Source organism: Microcaecilia unicolor, chromosome 3 (genome assembly GCF_901765095.1).
Source record: "Microcaecilia unicolor chromosome 3, aMicUni1.1, whole genome shotgun sequence".
Classification (NCBI taxonomy): domain Eukaryota; kingdom Metazoa; phylum Chordata; class Amphibia; order Gymnophiona; family Siphonopidae; genus Microcaecilia; species Microcaecilia unicolor.
The window spans coordinates 486,262,895-486,281,935 of record NC_044033.1 but is presented as its reverse complement, the minus strand read 5'-3'; the positions used below and the strand labels follow the sequence as shown (position 1 = coordinate 486,281,935).

The 19,041-nt window shown below is 44.5% G+C and overlaps 1 protein-coding gene across 1 annotated transcript in view; it reads left to right on the top strand.

Moving 5' to 3' along the window:
• The window catches only part of PHIP (pleckstrin homology domain interacting protein), an 863,049-nt gene that overhangs the window by 795,425 nt on the left and 48,583 nt on the right, over positions 1–19,041 (top strand). The window contains exons 35-37 of the mRNA XM_030199061.1: positions 3,748–3,900; positions 11,136–11,299; positions 18,322–18,587. Coding sequence (XP_030054921.1) covers positions 3,748–3,900; positions 11,136–11,299; positions 18,322–18,587 — 583 coding nt within the window. The remainder of the gene's footprint in view (positions 1–3,747; positions 3,901–11,135; positions 11,300–18,321; positions 18,588–19,041) is intronic.

The following is a 19,041-nucleotide window of genomic DNA, read 5'->3' as shown; positions in this document are numbered from 1 at the left end:
AAAAAATCAACGCTTGTACTAACAGTTGGAAAGATTCCACTAGCTTCTTGAGTTTGAACCTCTCAGCAGGTCACATCTCTGCAGATGTTGTGGTTATTGAGACAAATGGCATCCACAGTTTATGTGATGCCTGTGACACATCTTCACAAGAGAACTGCCCAACGGACCCTAGCTTCTCAGTGGTGCCAAGCCACAGGGAACCTAGAAGATGTCCCGAGTGCCCCGGAGCTTGCTCGCTCCCTGTTGTGGTGGACCATGCAATCCAATTTGACTCTGGGACTTTAATCCAAATTCCTCAACCACATTAAGTGCTGACCACAGATGCATCTTGCCTGAGGTGGGGAGCTCATGTGAATGAGCTCCACATCCAAGGTGCTTGGTCCACCCAGGAATCAGATCTCCAGCTTGATCTTCTAGAGCTTCGGACTATTTGGAACGTTCTATGGGCTTTCAAAGATTGGCTAGCTCACCAAATTGAACTCATTCAAACTGACAATTAGGTTGCAATGTATTCCATCAATAAGCAGGGGGGTTCCGGATCACGCCTTTTGTGTCAGGAGGCCATTCGGATGTGGCGTTGGCTCTTTGGCATGGAATGTTCCTTTGTGCCATTTATCTGGCGGGCACAAACAATGGCCTGGCCAACAGACTGAGCAGGGTAATGCAACCACACAAGTGGTCTCTCAACATGGGTGTTGCCTGTGAGATCTTTCAAGCATGGGGCACCCCCTCAGTGGATCTCTTTCCCACTCACATCAATCACAGTGTCCATCAGTTCTGTTTCAGGCTCCAGGCCCATGACAGACTAGCTTCAGATGCCTTCCTCTTTCGTTGGGGAACAGGTCTTCTGTATGCATATCCTCCCATACCTTTTGTGGGGAAGACTGTTGAAAGTCGAGCAAAATCGTGGGACCATGATTCTGATTTCTCCTTACTGGTCTCGACTCTTATTCTGTAGTTATTCTCCAAAGAACCGTGGGGATTGGAGTGTTTTCCAACCCTCATCACACAGAATGGGGAAATCTCTTCTTCATCCCATCCTCCTGTATCTGACCCTCACAGCCTAGATGTTGAGATCCTAGAATTTGCTTTCTTGGATCTTCCAGAGGGTGTCTCTCAGGTCTTGCTGGCTTCCAGAAAAGATTCCAGTAAGTGATGTTACTCTTTTAAATGGATGAGGTTTGCCGTCTACTGTGAGAGCAAGGTCTTAGATTGCATTTCGTGTCCTACACACATCCTGCTTGAACACCACCTACACCTTTCCAAGTCTGGTCTTAGGATCAACTCCGTAAGGGTTCACCTCATAGCGGTTAGTGCTTATCAACATGTAGAAGGTAAGCATATCTCTGGACAGCCTGTAGTTTTTCACTTAATGAGAGGTTTGCTTTTTTCAAAGCCCCCTGTCAAACCTCCACCAGTGTCATGGGACCTCGATATCGTTTCACCCAGATGATGAAAGCTTCTTTTGAGCCACTGGATTCCTGCCAAATGAAGTACTTGATCTGTTGACCTGGAAGGTTATTTTCTTGGTGGCTGTTACTTCTTCAGCTCGTAGAGTCATTGAACTTCAGGCCTTAGTAGTGGATGCAACTTATACCAAATTTCATCACAACATGCACCCTAAGTTCCTGCCTAAGATGGTGTCGGATTGTCTTGCCAACATTCTTTCCCTGACCTCATACCCATCCTGGCGAGAGTACCTTGCACACCTTGGACTGCAAGCAAGAATTGGCCTATTACATGGAGCAGATTAAGCCCCATAGACAGTCAAACCAAATTTTTGTTTCTTTTAATCCCAACAGGATGGGGGTCGCCATCGGGAAACGCACAGTCTCTAATTGGTTGTCAGATTGTGTTTCTTTTGCTTATGCCCATGCTGGGTTGACCCTGGAGGGTCATGTCTAGGCTCAGTGTCAGAGCAATAGCTGCGTCAGTAGCCCACTTGCGATCAGCCTCCATTGAAGAAATTTGCACGGCTGCAATGTGATCTTTGGTCCTCACATTCACATCACACTACTGCCTTGAGCAGGATACCCGACGTAACCGTTGGTTTAAACAGACAGTATTGCAGAATCTGTTTGGGGTCTAGAATCCAACTCCACCCCCACCCCCTCCAGGCCCATTTTCCTCTGTTCCATGCTGCAGTCTCATAGTTTGTACGTATATAGTTTCAGGTTAATCTATGTTATGTCATCGCCCTTGTCGAGGCCCAGCTGACCAATGGTGATTGTTTTTGGTGAGCCTGGTAGCTAGGGATTCCCCATACATGAGAATAAATAGGCCTGCTTGTCCTCAGAGAAAACGAAGATACTTAACCTGTAGAAGGTATTCTCCAGGACAGCAGGACTTATAGTCTCACAACCTTCCCATCTCCCCTTGGAGTTGTTTCCTTTTTTGTCTTTTTATTATATATACTGTAGTATTTTACTGCAGTAACCGCACTCTCGCAGCGGGCTGGAAGGCCCTCACACATGCGCAGTGGAGCGTGACTCATGCTCCACAATGCTCTTAATATTTTGTCATAAACTGTGGGCTGGGCAATGCGGGATCGCGTTACCCATACATGAGAATATAAGGGCTGCTGTCCTTGGAGAATACTTGCTATAGATAAGTATCTTTGTTTTATCTTCATTTCAAATATACTTGGTTAACAGTAGACAGTGGAATCACATCCTGAAAAGTTAAGTGTCATAGTATTTGTTTAATGTAGGGTTTGGCTGTTTGCAGTGACGTGGGAAGAGTCAATGCATATCCTATGTTGTTGCATGTCATTAACAAACAAAAGCAAGCAGAAAACACAACATTTTGTGTTTTCTCATTTGCTGATAATAGTGCATACACTCTGCAAAGACTTTATATTTAGGATTGTACGGACATCATTGACACTCCAGTGGTCCATGTGTGAACCATTGCAGTATTGGAAGGAATGCGCCCTCTTTTTAAAGAGGATGCAGTATTCCAGAAGGAGTGTTTATTCTTAACAACATTGCTCCTGAAATGAAAATTATGACTAACAAACTGGAAACAAAAGAAAATGAACATTTCTGGGCTGCCTGTCCCTAGCTCAACCTTGGAATTGTCTTCACCTGGCTAATTGAAGGCCTAAATAGCTAATCATCTTTTATGGTCTTGTTAACAACTTTGTTAAGAAAAATAGTAATGAATTAACTGGAAATGTGTCTAACCTTTGGCACATCTCATATTCACTGTTTTCTTATTTTGAATCTATTTTTTAAAAACTGCAAATAGTAATAATGCATTACAATTTTCAGAAAAGTGTCATGTTCAACTTTGAACCATGTTGAGGTTGTGCTGGTTTCTGTGTACCTGAAATATACCGTTTCACCAATGGTGGCTAAACATTTGCACCCAACTTTACCTCTGTACCTGGTATTTTGCTAAGACAGCTTTTAGATGTTTATTTAGTGGCTTTGTAGCAAATAGTGACCCTATTTATTAGTCAGTTACAAACAGTTTCCTCATATATTGTTCTTAAGAAATATCCATGATCATTTTTTCTCACTTCAAATTTTGCAAAACAAAGTCCTCTGAGTTCATCATGTTAGATGATGATTCTTGCTAAATCCTTATTCAGAATATTTCACCTTTTCAGATAGGGCCTCTTTTCATGTATTACAAGTCTCATATAGTATTGAGGGCTAATGGTTCATATAGTATGGTTTTTAGCATATATACATCCAGTTATTTATTTAAAATAACGTTTTACTAATAAGACTTTATTTTTAGGATTATAGAGACATCATTGACACTCCAATGGACTTTGGGACTGTTAGGGCAACGTTGGAGGCTGGGAATTATGAAACCCCCATTGAACTGTGTAAAGATGTGAAACTTATTTTCAGCAACTCCAAGTCTTACACACCAAGTAAAAGATCAAGGGTAAGAATTGTTTTTGAAGAATAGCTTCACGTCTGCAATGTACTATTAACTCAAAGTCCTCATTTTTATTTTAAAAGAAACCTGTAAAACATGATAGTTTGAGCACTGTTTGCATACATGCTTTAAATTGGAGATTATTTTAGGAAAAATAAGGCAGAATTGCTACAGATAAAAAGTGAAAAAATTCTCCAAGGGAAAATGGATGTCCTAACGTGTGACAGTATCCAACAGAGCCCAGAGTAGGAAAAAAGCTTCCACATCTTAGAACAAGTTTAGAAACTTTTTGAGATTGCATGTGCACCACTTCCCACATTGCTTCCTCAAGCTTTGTTTTTAAAGAGTCAGTTGGGCATTGTTCCTGTTGCTGTATGTTTTTGTTTAACAAATGCGTAGTTTTATCTGTAGAATTTCTGTCCTGCGCAGACATCCTCCCATCTTATTACACTAAGGGGCCCTTTTACTAAGCTGCGTAAGCATCTACATGCGCCAAAATGGAGCTAGTGCCCGACTACCGCATGGCTCTTGCGGTAATTTCATTTTTGGTGCGCATCTGAAAAATATTTTTTATTTTCGGGCATGCGTAATGGACACGCGCAGGTCATTACCACCCGGATTCTTTACCGCAAGGCCAATGGCTGATAATAAGGTCTCAGACCCAAAATGGACATGCGGCAATTTTGATTTTGCCGCACATCCATTTTCAGTTTTTAAAAAAAAAAAAAAGGCCTTTTATACAGGCGCACTAAAAAAATGGATCAGCGCGTGCACCCAAAACCCGCATCTACACTACCGCAAGCCATTTTTCAGCACACCTTAGTAAAAGGACCCCTTAGGTTTGTAGCGATTTTTTCAAGATTTCTCTTTCTATGTTTACCTTTCTGTCACCCCTCTTTTGGCTTTAGCAGTTTGGCAATGCCTTGGAGGTGTATTTTCAAAGCACTTAGACTTACAAAGTTGCATAGTAACCTATGGAACTTTGTAAGTCTAAGTGCTTTGAAAATGAGCCTCTTGCTGTTTTAAAATTAAGTTGTTTGAATTCAGTGTGGCCCAGAAAAAAAAGCCTTCTCTAGCTTTAAAAAATGCAGGGTGTGCAGCAAAGATCCTATCCATTATGGATAGTCACAGTTGGCTCTTGCTGTGCCTGGTGCTTCATTACAAGCCCTCTATGTAATCTTTTCAAATGATTCAGAGGAGACTTCATGGACAGAAAAAGCAGAAAGAAAGGGAAATGGGACTTGATATACCACCTTTCTGTGGTTTTTGCAACTACATTCAAAGCGGTTTACATAGTAAATTCAGGTACGTATTTTGTACCAGGGGCAATGGAGGGTTAAGTGACTTGCCCAGAGTCACAAGGAGCTGCAGTGGGAATCAAACTCAGTTCCCCAGGATCAAAGTCCACTGCACTAACCACTAGGCTACTCCTCCACTCTTTTTGGTTCATAAATTGTCCAAGGGCTGCACTGGATGCTGGGGATGTATTGGCATTGAGGAGACCTTAGTCTCCCTCAGTGTTGTGCATTGATGGAAGCCTGTCTGAAAAAGGATTCGGTGATGCCTTTTATCAGCATCAGAGGCTACCAGTGTCAATTCATGGTGTGGAAGCAGAAAAACATCAAAATTGTTTCTCACTGGAGTAGGATTTCAAGAGCACCCAGATGATATCTGCTGTGGTATCTGACAAGTTCCCTGAAATGAGGAACAGTTCATCTTTGAAGTTAGATGGGGCATGCTAGCCTCCATTGATTTGGGAGCAGACCACCAGTATACCTCAAATTACAAAAAAAAGATGTGCCATTCCCTGTTATGACTCTTTGACGTTTGGCATTGGAAGTCTTCAAGGAGGAGCTGGATAGGAAAAGGGATTTTGGCTTTAGCTCATACCTTTTTCAGTTGTAGCTCAAGGTGAGTTACTTTCAGGTACAGTAGGTATTTTCCTGTCTCCAGAGGGATTATAGTCTAAGTATGTACCTGAAGCAATAGGAGTTTAATTTATTTTCCTAAGGAGCCACAGTGAGATTTTAACTAGTTTTTCCTGGTTCTTAACCAACTGCTTTAACTGTAGACTTCTCGCTCACCGTCTGACAACTCAACATTGGTGACATTGAAGCAGGTGATCATGTGGCCAATCTTCAAACCCGATGTTCTGCCTGGTAGTGTTTCATTGACACTGGGGCCCCAGAGGGGCCTCCATGTCAATGTTGAGAACCCCAAAGTCAGTATCAACCAAAGTCAGTATCAACTGAGGTTTGTACTGGTGGTCAAGCATAGGCCCAGACTTCTGATTTGGAGTGTTTTTATGGGTTATATTCCAAGCATTCTTAGGGTTCAGAATATCAACCAGCAGAGTTCTCTGGAGAGCTTCACTGTCATCCCTTCAGACCCATCTGCTCCACAGAAAAGGAGAAACTCTCCGCCCCATGTCCTCTCTTTCGTTGATTTTATATGAGACTAGTAAATAAGGCCCGTTTCTGACACAAATGAAATGGGCGCTAACAAGGTTTTCCTCGGAGTGTGTATGTTTGAGAGAGTGTGTGTGAGAGTAACTGTGTGAAAGAGAGAGAGTGAATGTGCGAATGTGTGTGTGTGACAGAGAGAGAGTGAGTCTAGGTGTGAGTGTGTCTGTGTGAGAGAGAGTGTGTGAGAATGAGAGTTTGTGTATTTGAATGAAAGTGTGTGCGAGTGTGTATGTGAGACACAGTGACTGTGAGAGAAAGAGTGTGTTTCACACCATGGGCGTAGACTGGGGGGCGAGGGGGGCATTGCCCCCCCAAATGACGACGACTGGAACGGCGACTTTTACCTGAAGTCGCAGTGACGAACGGGCAGGCAGCGCTGCGCCGGTAGTAAAAGCAACAAGGAGGCAGGTTCGACTCCGTCCGTCACTTCCCTGCCCTCTGTGTCCCACCTTCCTCTGATGACATTTCCTTTCGGGCGGGACGCTGAGAGGGCAGGGAAGTGACGGACGGAGTCGAACCTGCCTGCTTGTTGCTTTTACTACCGCAGCGCTGCCTGCCCATTCGTCGCTGCGGGAGCTGCGTATGGTGTTGCTGGGCTGTGAGCTGATCAGGGTATGGCTTGTGATCAGGAGGCTGGTGGGGTGCAGTCGCCTAGAGGACTGCTTCGGTAAGTGTGATGCAAGCGGATCCCTGGTGTAAGTAGCGTCTCGCACGTTAGCGAGCGGAGGAGGCAGGTGAATAACGGAGGATACAGGAGTTTTTGGTGGCTAGAGAAAAAAAATGAAAGAAGGCCTTCCTATATAGGAGGGAGGAGCAGAATGCCAGGTATATTAGATCTTTCTTGCTGTGTTTTTACTCTTGGCTTAAACTGGCAGATGGACAAACTGATCTGGTTGGGTGTTTGCGCCTACTGTATATAGTTTTACTATCTCTCTATATAAAACGCACCTCCAACGTTCTATTGAAGCCTCTCTTAGCAAAGTGAAGGGGGTGAGATCGCATTGTGTCTGCCCCGCCCACGCGTCAAACGTGATGACGTCGAGGGCGGAGCTATGACACAACCAATCGCATCGCTCGGCAGCGAAGCGTCAGGGAAGGAGGCGGCGCTCTCGACGTCTAGCCTTCCCTTCGCTGTGTTCCGCCTTCTTCTGACGTCAAGGATGACGTCAAAAGAAGGCGGAACACAGCGAAGGGAAGGCTAGACGTCGAGAGCGCCGCCTCCTTCCCTGACGCTTCACTGCCGGAACCGCCACGGAGGTAAATTTAAAAACAAGAAACAAAAAAAAAAAAACGCATGTTGGGGGGAGAGAAGAGGGTGGTCAGTAAACTACAACAATGGGAGCGGGAGGGCAGGGGAGAAACCACAGCATGGATGCGAAGGGGGGGGGGGGGGAGAAGAGGCCGGCCCAGGCTGCCACATGGGAGAGAGAGGAGCATGGATGCGAGGGGGGGGGTCATGGAAGGGAGAGAGGGGACATGCTGGAAAAGGATGAATGGAGGCGGCAGGGGACAGAGGAGCATGGATGGGCATGGATTGGGAGGCCAGGGCTCAGGGAGAGAGGGGAATTACTGGAAATGGATGAATGGAGGGGGCAGGGGACAGAGGACCATGGATGGGCATGGATTGGGAGGGCAGGACTCAGGGAGAGAGGGAAATTGCTGGATAGGGATGAATAGAGGGGACAGATGGGCATGGATGGATATGGATTGCAGGGCAGGCCTCAGGGAGAGAGGGCAATTGCTGGATAGGGAAAATGGAGGGGCCAGGTGACAGATGAGCATGGATGGCCATGGATTGGAAGGGCAGGACTCAGGGAGAGGGGAATTGCTGGATAGGGATGAATGGAGGGGACAGATGGGCATGGATGGATATGGATTGCAGGGCAGGCCTCAGGCAGAGAGGGGAAATGCTGGATAGGGAAAAATGGAGGGGCCAGGTGACAGAGGAGCATGGATGGGCATGGATTGGAAGGGCAGGACTCAGGGAGAGGGGAATTGCTGGATAGGGATGAATGGAGGGGACAGATGGCCATGGATGGATATGGATTGCAGGACAGGCCTCAGGCAGAGAGGGGAAATGCTGGATAGGGATGAATGGAGGGGGCAGGTGACAGAGAAACATGGATGGCCATGGATTGGGAGGGCAGGGCTCAGGGAGAGAGGGGAATTGCTGGAAAAGGATGAATGGAGGGGGCAGGGGACAGATGGCCATGGATGGATATGGATTGCAGGGCAGGCCTCAGGCAGAGAGGGGAAATGCTGGATAGGGAAAAATGGAGGGGCCAGGTGACAGAGGAGCATGGATGGGCATGGATTGGAAGGGCAGGACTCAGGGAGAGGGGAATTGCTGGATAGGGATGAATGGAGGGGACAGATGGCCATGGATGGATATGGATTGCAGGACAGGCCTCAGGCAGAGAGGGGAAATGCTGGATAGGGATGAATGGAGGGGGCAGGTGACAGAGAAACATGGATGGCCATGGATTGGGAAGGCAGGGCTCAGGGAGAGAGGGGAATTGCTGGAAAAGGATGAATGGAGAGGGCAGGGGACAGATGGCCATGGATGGATATGGATTGCAGGACAGGCCTCAGGCAGAGAGGGGAAATGCTGGATAGGGATGAATGGAGGGGGCAGCTGACAGAGAAACATGGATGGCCATGGATTGGGAGGGCAGGCCTCAAGGAGAGAGGGGAATTGCTGGATAGGGATGAATGGAGGGGACAGATGGGCATGGATGGATATGGATTGCAGGGCAGGCCTCAGGGAGAGATGGGAATTGCTGGATAGGGATGAATGGAGGGGGCAGGTGACAAAGGAGCATGGATGGGCATGGATTGGAAGGGCAGGACTCAGGAAGAGGGGAATTGCTGGATAGGGATGAATGGAGGGGCCAGGTGACAGAGGAGCATGGATTGGACTCACACTTTCACTCTGACTCTCAAACAGTCACTCTCACATACACTCTCCCAAACATACACACTCCGAGGAAAACCTTGCTAGCGCCCGTTTCATTTGTGTCAGAAACGGGCCTTTTTTACTAGTCTTTAATAAAAATAACTTATTAAAGAAGAAAAATGCTTAACAAGAATAGCATTGGGTAAAAGATGGAAACTTCACAGTAAGACTCAGCCTTGCTTCATGCAGCTTGTGGGGTAGAAGCAGAGAAACAGACAGCTAGCTCTATAGATGTATTCAGCATAATTGTAACTTCTCCCAAAAAAGTATCTGTCCCAGATTTGGCACCTTCTACTCGATGGATTTACATTGAGATCTCTCTAGTCTAACCACTGCTGTTCAAGAGTGAATAGGACTGGATGACTTACAGGCATGCTAGTATATATGGAGCCTTCGTCTTCAGACCACGGGTTCAAATTGGACTATCAATGGCCAAAAGCTATGTGTGAATTAATCTGCTAGTCTAAGTTCTCAGTGGGCAGAAACAGCTCACCACAAAACTGCTATCATAAGTGGCCCCCTTTATTAGCAGTTATGGGAGAAACTGAAGATTGAATGAGTATGGACACTGAATTCTCGCTTTCTAGAAGCTAGATAAAAGCAGGGTCACTTTAAAGAAACTGTGGGCAATCTCAGCCTTGTAGGGGACTGCATCCCAGTCAGGTTTTCAGTATTTCCTCTGTGAAAATGTATGACAGTGCATGCAAATAGGTCTCGTACATATTCATTGGGGTCCTCCGGAAAACCTGACTGGGTTGAGGACCGTGGGTGTCCATCCCTGCTTTAGAATTCACTAGAAACACATAAAACCAAAACTGAAATGGGTGAAATTAAGCTTGTGCTGCTAATCATGTGTGCATGCAGAAAGGGGAGTGTTTTGAGATGTTTGAATTTAATAATTTACTGTGGGTTGAGACATGGTGTCCAAAATCAGAAGATGAATGTCCTGTATGGTGCCTGCTATTTCTCAGAAATCACTGCATACATGTTAACACACATCCATTTAAGATGAGGTGAAAAGTTAATCCACAAAGAGAAATTGTGTATCTTTCCTCCATATTAGCATATTCATTTGTATATATATATATATATATATATATATATATATATATATATATGCAAATGAATATGCTAATATGATCCGCCCCATCCTTTGCCCCCCCCCAAATGAAACAGTCAAACTACACCCATGTTTCACACAGATACACTGTGAGATAGAGAATGTGTGTGAGACAGAGTGTGAGAGTATGTGTGCAATACACAGACTGTCTGTGAGACCGAGAGTGTGTGTGAGACCGAGAGTGTGTGTGAGTGACTGTGACATAGAGAGTGAATGTGATACAGTGTGAGAGACTGTGAGAGAGAGAAAGACACTGACTGTGAGAGAGTGTGTGTGTGACAGAGATACCTCCCCCCTCCCAACCCCCTGGTCTCAGGATCCCCTCCCCTCCAGTCTCAGGACCCCCTGCCTCTCCCCCCCCCCCCCCCCCCCCCCCCCCGCGTGGTTGGCAGCACCGTGCGAGTGTGTCTGTGAGAGAGAGTGTTAGTGATTCTCCTCTCTCCCCTGCCCCCCTCCAGCCACCCAGCGATTCTCCTTTACACAGCTATACAGCATGGGACATGGTGCGCATGCACAGCGGAATGTCAGAAAGCTGCTACAAATTATTCTAAGCTGTGGGAGCTTTTTCCCTTACCAAGATGATAACACCCATTTGTGAGGGCTTGAATTCTGCTTTCTATGAAGAACACATGCTACAGATATGTATCTTGGTTTAATCCAAATTCATGTAGCATACTACTGTATTTTTTTCTTTCACTAGATTTACAGCATGAGTTTGCGCCTGTCTGCGTTTTTTGAGGAACGCATTAGTTCTATAATAACAGATTATAAATCTGCTCTGCGCTTTCACAAGAGGAGCACAGTGACCAGATGCAGACGGAAAAGAAACAGAAGCAACTCTGTTTCCAGTAGTACAGCATCAAGGTATTGTAATTTTTCTGCTACAGGATCAAATTTTAACTTGGATATAGTAAAACATAGTTTGGTCACATTTGTAATGCTTCCTTTTCTCCTAGATCAATCCATGATGTGCTAGAGGTTTCGTGAGGGATGCTAGTTGCCAGTTGCCTTAGCTGTGGCAGAACAAGCAATGTGCATTCAGGAGGTTCAGCTTGCCCCCATATATCCTTCCACTTTCCCTCATCTGATGCCTCAGGGCCAATGCCTGGGGACCTTGCCCACCTCCCCTCCTGAATGGCACTGTGGTAGAAACTTTCAAGGCAGGGGAAAGCTGATTCCAGTAAACCCTCTCTACTACCTTGTGCATAAGAACATATAGCCACAGTAGAAACAGGATTTGAGCTTCAGAGTCCAGGGGTGAGAGCTACTCAGCTATAGAATTGGGGATGGTGCCAAGCAACTCCAGGCATGGGATTTTCATTGCTCTTGTCCAGTGTCTGGTTACACTCTATAAGAGTAGGTAATGTGGCCTGAGTTTACTGTCTATATCTTCTATCATTTAAAGTATCTTGTAAAAATCTTGATGCCTTTCTACATTTTTCATATTTTGCTGTTTAAAAATACAACGTAGAAGCTAGTTTCCTTCTATACACAATAAGAAACGTACCTCCCCCTCCCTCCAAAATATTTATCCGGCAGTGATCAATCTTTTTTAAACGCCAGCTGCTGTAGGTTCTTTAGACCTGGACATTCAGCAATGGGCTGAACCCGGATAGCGGTGCTGAATATCCATGTATTATTATGTTCAGTTTTGGAGGCTGTATCGTCTATGGATAAATAAAGAGGACCTGCACATGTATACCCTGGACGAAAGGAGAGACAGGGTGATATACAGACATTCAAATATTTGAATGGTATAAACAAACCTTTTCCAGAGAGGGAAGGTGGTAGAACTAGAGGACATGTTTGAGGTTGCAGAGGTGCCAACTCAGGAATAATGTTAGGAAGTACTTTTTCACAGAGAGAGTGGTATATACCTGGAGGACAAAAATGGTAATGGAATTCAGAAATACATGGGATAAACACAAAGGAATCCTGTATAGAAGGCATGGAATAATAAGCTTAGCAGTGATCAAATGGCAACACCAGTAATTGGGAATCAAGGCCAGTGCTGGTCAGAATTCTACAGTCTGTGCCCTGATCATGGCTGGACAGATTCGGCTTCAGTAACTGGAGAACAAGGCCAATTCACTTCAAGCATTTCAGAAAGCAGATTGCACAGGTGTGAGTACCTCTTGGATGTTCAGAAAGAACTATTCTTATGTCCAAAGGTCACAACCAATCAGGAAAATTGAATAAATTGTTGGGTTTATTTAGAGACTATCCCAAGAGTAAGGTGGCCTGAAAATTCTCAAGGTTAATTATAAAGTCAATTGAATCAGCTTATTCCCACATGATTGTGATTTTTAGAGAACTTAATTGCTTATGTGACCACGGTTCAGACATTGTCCTAGGAAAAGTACAAGAACTTTCCCAAGAAGGAAGTTTCAGGGTGGTCACATGGTTCTCCTATTCATTCACCAAACATTACCATTTGAACCTGCAAGCCAGTGGAGCAGCAGTCCTCAGCGTGGATTTAAGGAGAGCTTAAGTACTTCTCATATACCTGAGCTGGTCTGGCAGGATGATAAGGAATGAGAAATTCAGTTACCTTTTAATTTCCTTTCAATCCTTCTAGATAAGCACAGTAATCTCCCGAGAGGGCAAGGGCTTCAGTAGTATTTGGAAGGTTTATTTTCAGATGAAAGGCCTGATATGCAGTCCTGATTCTCTCAGACCCGGGAAGGGACTACTGGGACTCCTGGAAATTGAATCTTTGTCCCTTAGGGACTAGGAATTAAGGGACATAAGATGGAGTTGGTTTCCCTCCTGTTTTGGAGTTTCAGGTAAGGTATAGAGCAGTGGTTCTCAGCCCAGTCCTTGAGGCACACTTAGCCTGTCATGTATATGAGAGATTGACCTGCAGTGCTTCCTTGGTATGCAAACCTATTTCTTGCATATTCATTGTGGATATCCTACAAACCCAGCTGGCTGGGTGTGCAGTGAGTACTGGGTTGAGAACCACTGGTATAGAGTTATGATCATAAGTTCTTGTAGCTTAGTATACTGGGATCATTTCCAGCTACCCAGAGCCCATGCCAGTGAAGACTTAATGGGAGAAGCTGTAGTTCTCTGTCTCTTGCCTGGACTCATCTTACAGAATTCAAGGAAAGGAAAGTAATGGATAGCTAAATGCTTCCTTTTTTTTTTTTTTTTGCAGAAATATCCTTATATAAAACTGAGGCACATCGAGCCATGAATGCAAGTAGTAGCAATGTGGACTTCATACAAATTTTGGTTTACGTTGGGCTGTTGTGGTTATTTTTACACATTCATGTTAAATAAAACAAATGCTAATATGCAGAAATTGTATATTTGTGAATTCATTATTAATACATCCCAAATCAATTATGTATGCTCATGTTTTTTTTTTAAGGTGTCCAAACAAATTGAATGAATGCATATCTCTAGCACATGTGACATAAGCAAGAGCAATTCTAGAGGAGGGTTGGGAAAACAATTGCTGTTGTACTTTATATAATATATACATCTAAAATAAACCATGAGCATTGTTCATACTAAATAACAGTTCCATTGGTGGTAAAAGGGACCCTGCACTGACATCGGTGCACTGGTTTGCCGCACACCATGGCCCCCTTTTACCACATCTGTGACCGCATCTCTGAGTTATTAGGAGGTGTCCGGTTGTTTTCAGATGCACAGCAATCTCCGGCTTGTGGGTGGGATGAGGTGCTCAGGATACATAAAACACTAATTAGGGTGGAATTACATTCAGCCGCATTGTTGGAATATATTCATGCTCAGCGGGTACCCCGCAGGCTACATATGAATAAAGAACCCAGATTTCTGGGTAATGATCAGTATGCGGCTAAATGGAATTCTGTCATCACGCAATATTCGTTGGATCTTATGTTACTCACAGTGGATGCACTACAAGATGAGATTAAAATACATCAGGATGATTTACAACAAAAAATCGATAGTATCAAATCAATTCAAGATAGACATTTGAGAAACAATATGGTGAACATAATCAGAAAATAGAGGTATATCGGATGGAACAACGTGCATTAAAAATAGCGAAATACAAAAGAGACGAATATGATTATACTAAGGGCTATGTATATACTTGGATGGACAAACGGGGACGGGGCAGAAGATTAAGGGGAGGTAGAAGAGTCAATTTTAAGATGTCATCTAGTGGATCTTCGGGGGAGGAAGACTGGAGAAAAGAAAAACCCTTAAAAAACAAAAGTAAGGAGGTGCTGCCTAGTAATATGCAGGAAATGGAAAACACTCTCCCTAGTTCTTTTTTACGCATGACAGAACAAAGACAAGAGGTGGTAAGCGATCCCAAAATAGAATCAACAAAATTAGCCAGCAAACTGAAAAAAACGAAGAAAGCAGCAATGTAATTAACATATCGAAATGTCAGTTGACATCTGATCAAGAGGATATTCTAGGCATGATGGGTTTGCAACACGTCAAGGTCTTTTCAGGTTCTTTAGAGAGCTTAGACTCCGGTTATTTTTTGGGACTAAACAAAGTGAATCTGAAGATGAAGTTAAACGGAACCATACAGGTTGTAGGTCAAGATGAGTTCCCCCAGGTCCGATCGACGCCTCCATAGCAGCCTTTCAGAGATTGGTCCTCCGTGATTTAGTCCAGATTGAAAATAATAGAATTAATTGTAGGAATAATCTTTCAAATGCCAAACGTGGTTGTATTCGCCAATCCTATAATATAATTCTCACCTCCAACGTTCTGTGCCAGGGACCGTGGATCCGTGGTCTACGAGGCACCATCAGTGACGTTACACCTCACGCCCCTCCCACACTCTGTCCCCCTCCGCGTAACCTAACCGCCCATGCCGCCCAGCTGAGCAGAAAACCGCCGCCCCGACACTCCCGCCCTCCCGAAACTACCGCCCATTTGAGGACAATACCACCGCCCCAACATTGCCGCCCTCCCGAACCTGCCGCCAGCTGACCCGAATACCGCCGACCTGCTCTCCCACACTAACAACAACAAAAAAAAGAGAACAGACAGCTGACGTCTCTGCAGCCGCTCCTCCTCTCCCCTTACGACGCTGCCCCTGGAGAAGACCCCGGAGGAGCGCAGCGACATCAGAAGGGAGAGGAGCAGCAGCTGCAGAGGTGCATTTTACTTTTAACAACTTTTTAAAAATTGTTTCTTTATGTTCCGGCTGTTGCTGCTGAACAGGAGAAGCAGCAGCAGCCACAGAGTTAGCATTTGCGGGTGCCGAGGGGGTTCATGTGGGCGGGGGGGAGGGGCTTCGTTATGCGCCAGGGGGGGAGTGGGTCGGGTGAGATCGCCGGGGGGGGGGGGGCGAAGGGGCTTGCAAACCGCGTGCCCACACCAAAAACCTGCAACAAAACCTATTTTAACCCCCTGACTTCACTACTATAGCCTACTCTGAAGCCTGCCTGCCTGCCACTGCTGCTAAATAGGAAGATTCATTGGTACAGGCAACCCGCATCGACTCTATCGAAGGTGAACTATGCAGGGGGGGGGCAGGGGAGGCGGGACCCTAAGACCACAGAGGGGGGAAGGGGGTCCTCAAACCACAGAGAGAGGGGGGCCCTCAGAGCACAGAGAGTGGGGGTCCTCACACCACAGACAGGGGGGGGGAAGAGGGGTCCTCAGACCTGAGAGGGGGAAAGCGAAGAACACTCACTGTCTTACACACACACTCGCACACACTCATTCTCACATAAACACACACTCTCTCACAGACACACTTGCACCCACTCTCTGTCTCACACACACACACTTGCACATTCACTCTCTCTCACGCACACAGTCACTGTCACAGACACTCTCTCAAACATACACACTCCGCCAAAAACCTTGCTAGCGCCCGTTTCATTTCAGCAAGAAACAGGCCTTTTTTTACTAGTTAACTAATAATAAACAACTATAGTTAGAGCGGATAAGGGAGGATCCACTGTGGTGATGGATACGCAGAAATACATTATGGAAGGGTTAAGTCATCTTCAACAGCCACAATATTATGAATGTATAGCGGATGATTCTACGGGACGAATAAAGGAGATGATTGCTGAATTTGTGGATAGGGCGGTACTGGATGGCGTTTTGTTCAAGAAGGAGCAACGGTTCCTATGTCACCCCAATCCAAAAATACCCTATATGTATTTCGTGGCAAAAATCCATAGATCCACAGAGAACACCCCCCCCCCCCCCCCCCCCCCCCACTCGCCCTATAGTGTCTACCCGGGACTCGGTATTACAGCCATTGTCAAAATATCTGGACCATACTTTGAAAAAATTTGTGGATCAAGCCACATCATATGTGTGTGATTCTTCGCAGTTTATACAACTGTTAGATGGTTTCACTGACGAGAACATTGATCATAATAATGATGTTTGACTACTTCATGTTGCTTTTTAGCAGCCCAGCTGTAGCAGCATGTTTTTACTGCGCACTCTTAACAACATCACTTTTTTGATATGTTATTCACAGCAAATATAAAAACTAAATACAAAATAAGTAACTCAATTAGTGTACAATGGTTTCTCCTATGTGTATATGGGAGTTAAAATATAATGCCAAGAAGTGTAGAGTGATGCACTTGGGGTGCGTAAACCCAAAAGAGAGATACCGGATAGGAGGGGAAAGATTAGTAAACTCGACTCAGGAGAGAGACCTTGGGGTGTTGGTGTCGGAGGATCTGAAGGTGAAGAAACAATGCGACAAGGCGACGGCTGTGGCCAGAAGGATGCTAGGCCGCGTACAGAGGGGCATAACCAGCAGAAGAAAGGAGGTGTTGATGCTCCTCTACAAGTCATTGGTGAGGCCCCACTTGTATTGTGTTCAGTCTTGCTAAAGACTAAAAAGACTGGAAGCAGTGCAAAGAAAAGCTACGAAAATGGTATGGGATTTGCGTTGCAAACCGTACGAGGGGAGACTTGCTGACCTGAACATGTATACCTTGGAGGAAAGGAGAAAAAGGGGTGATATGATACAGACATTCAAATATTTGACAGGTATTAATCCGAAAATGAATCTTTTCCGGAGACGGGAAGGCGGTAGAACTAAGAGGACATGGATTGAGGTTGAAGGGGGGCAGACTCCTGGGGAACCCCACTATCTATCCTTCTCCATTGTGAACTGACCATTTAACCTCAATCTCTGATTTCTGTCTTTTAACTAGTTTTTAATCCACGATAGGACATTACCTTCTATCCCATGGCTTTCTAATTTCCTCAGAATCTTTCATGAGGTACTTTGTCAAATGCCTTAAAGGTAAGTGTACGCACATTACCTTCTATCCCATGGTTTTCTAATTTCCTGTAATCCGTCAGTATTTACCTGTATATTTGTTGAGATATTGTCTTGTAGTAATATAATGCTGATTGTATGACGTAGCTTTTTATTTTGTAATCTACTTTGAACTTCTGTTTAAGTGGAATATAAATGTTCATATTAAATTAAGATGGCAGTCTATAGATGATCCAGTTTGAGCTATTCTGCCAAGAAAGATGTGCAAAAAGGGATTCCACTAATTATTGTGTCAAGGATTGTGAAGACTTTCAAATGAAAACTTTTTTGTTTCCTTATTCTTAATTACTTTTTTGAATATTTCTTTTGCACAAAGTGTAGAACATTTTGAGTAGATCATGAATTAACCTTGTATTTTAATGTATTTTAATTGTGTTTTTTGAGAGCAGAATGTGAAAAACGTACAAGACACTGAATAGTTTTGCAAAGCACCATAAATAAATTTAAATCATAATACACAGAAGGTATTAGGATAGTGATGTTATAAATTATTTGGCAAAATCTGAAAACTCAGCTGGCTAGATCTGCAAACCACTAATCTAGACAAAAGAGTTGTTCATACTAATATCATCAAATTACAGACTTTGTTTTTAATCTACAGCCCAGAAAGGAAGAAAAAATTAATAAAATTTCTGCCAACGACTGAAACTGTTACCTCTTCTCCGGTTACTACACCTGCACGTTCTTTGGCACAGAAACACTCTGTTATTCAGATGAATGGAAAAGCAGCAGAGTTAGCCACTGTGGTTCGCACCAGAAGCAATAGGCGTCAACTAGATCTGACAGTTGATGAACAGCCATCTACTTCCTTAGGATTAAAGCCGTTAACTTCAAAGCCCATTACATCTGCAATATTAGGAAAATCAGGTAAGTTGAAATGTGGTATTATAAGTACAGCAAACAAGTGGTGTAAATTTTTGCCAAGGCAACCTCACCAAGACAGAGAGGGTCCCCAAGCAAGAAGGGAGCCCTGCAGCCCACCTTTGCTGCAGCGGTAATGTTATTGCATGCTCAGTAAAAGTCAGCACAGGACAAAGCTAACTGATCAGTACCAGCCAACCCTAGAGAGATCCACGAATAGCAATTGCACTGTAGCTCTAATATTAGCAAAATTCACCGTGGGGCCTATGAACTGAAATCGGTTACATCGGTTTCTGTGGGACCTGAAAACCTATGATGGAAAACGGGGTTCACAGGCCCCATATAGTTCAGCAACAATGTGTGGAATAATTGATGCTGCTCAACTGACCTAGCCAAGCATTGGACTTGAAGTTTTCTGAAGCTTGAAGATGTCTGTCCATATGAGTTTTAAGGGCTGACA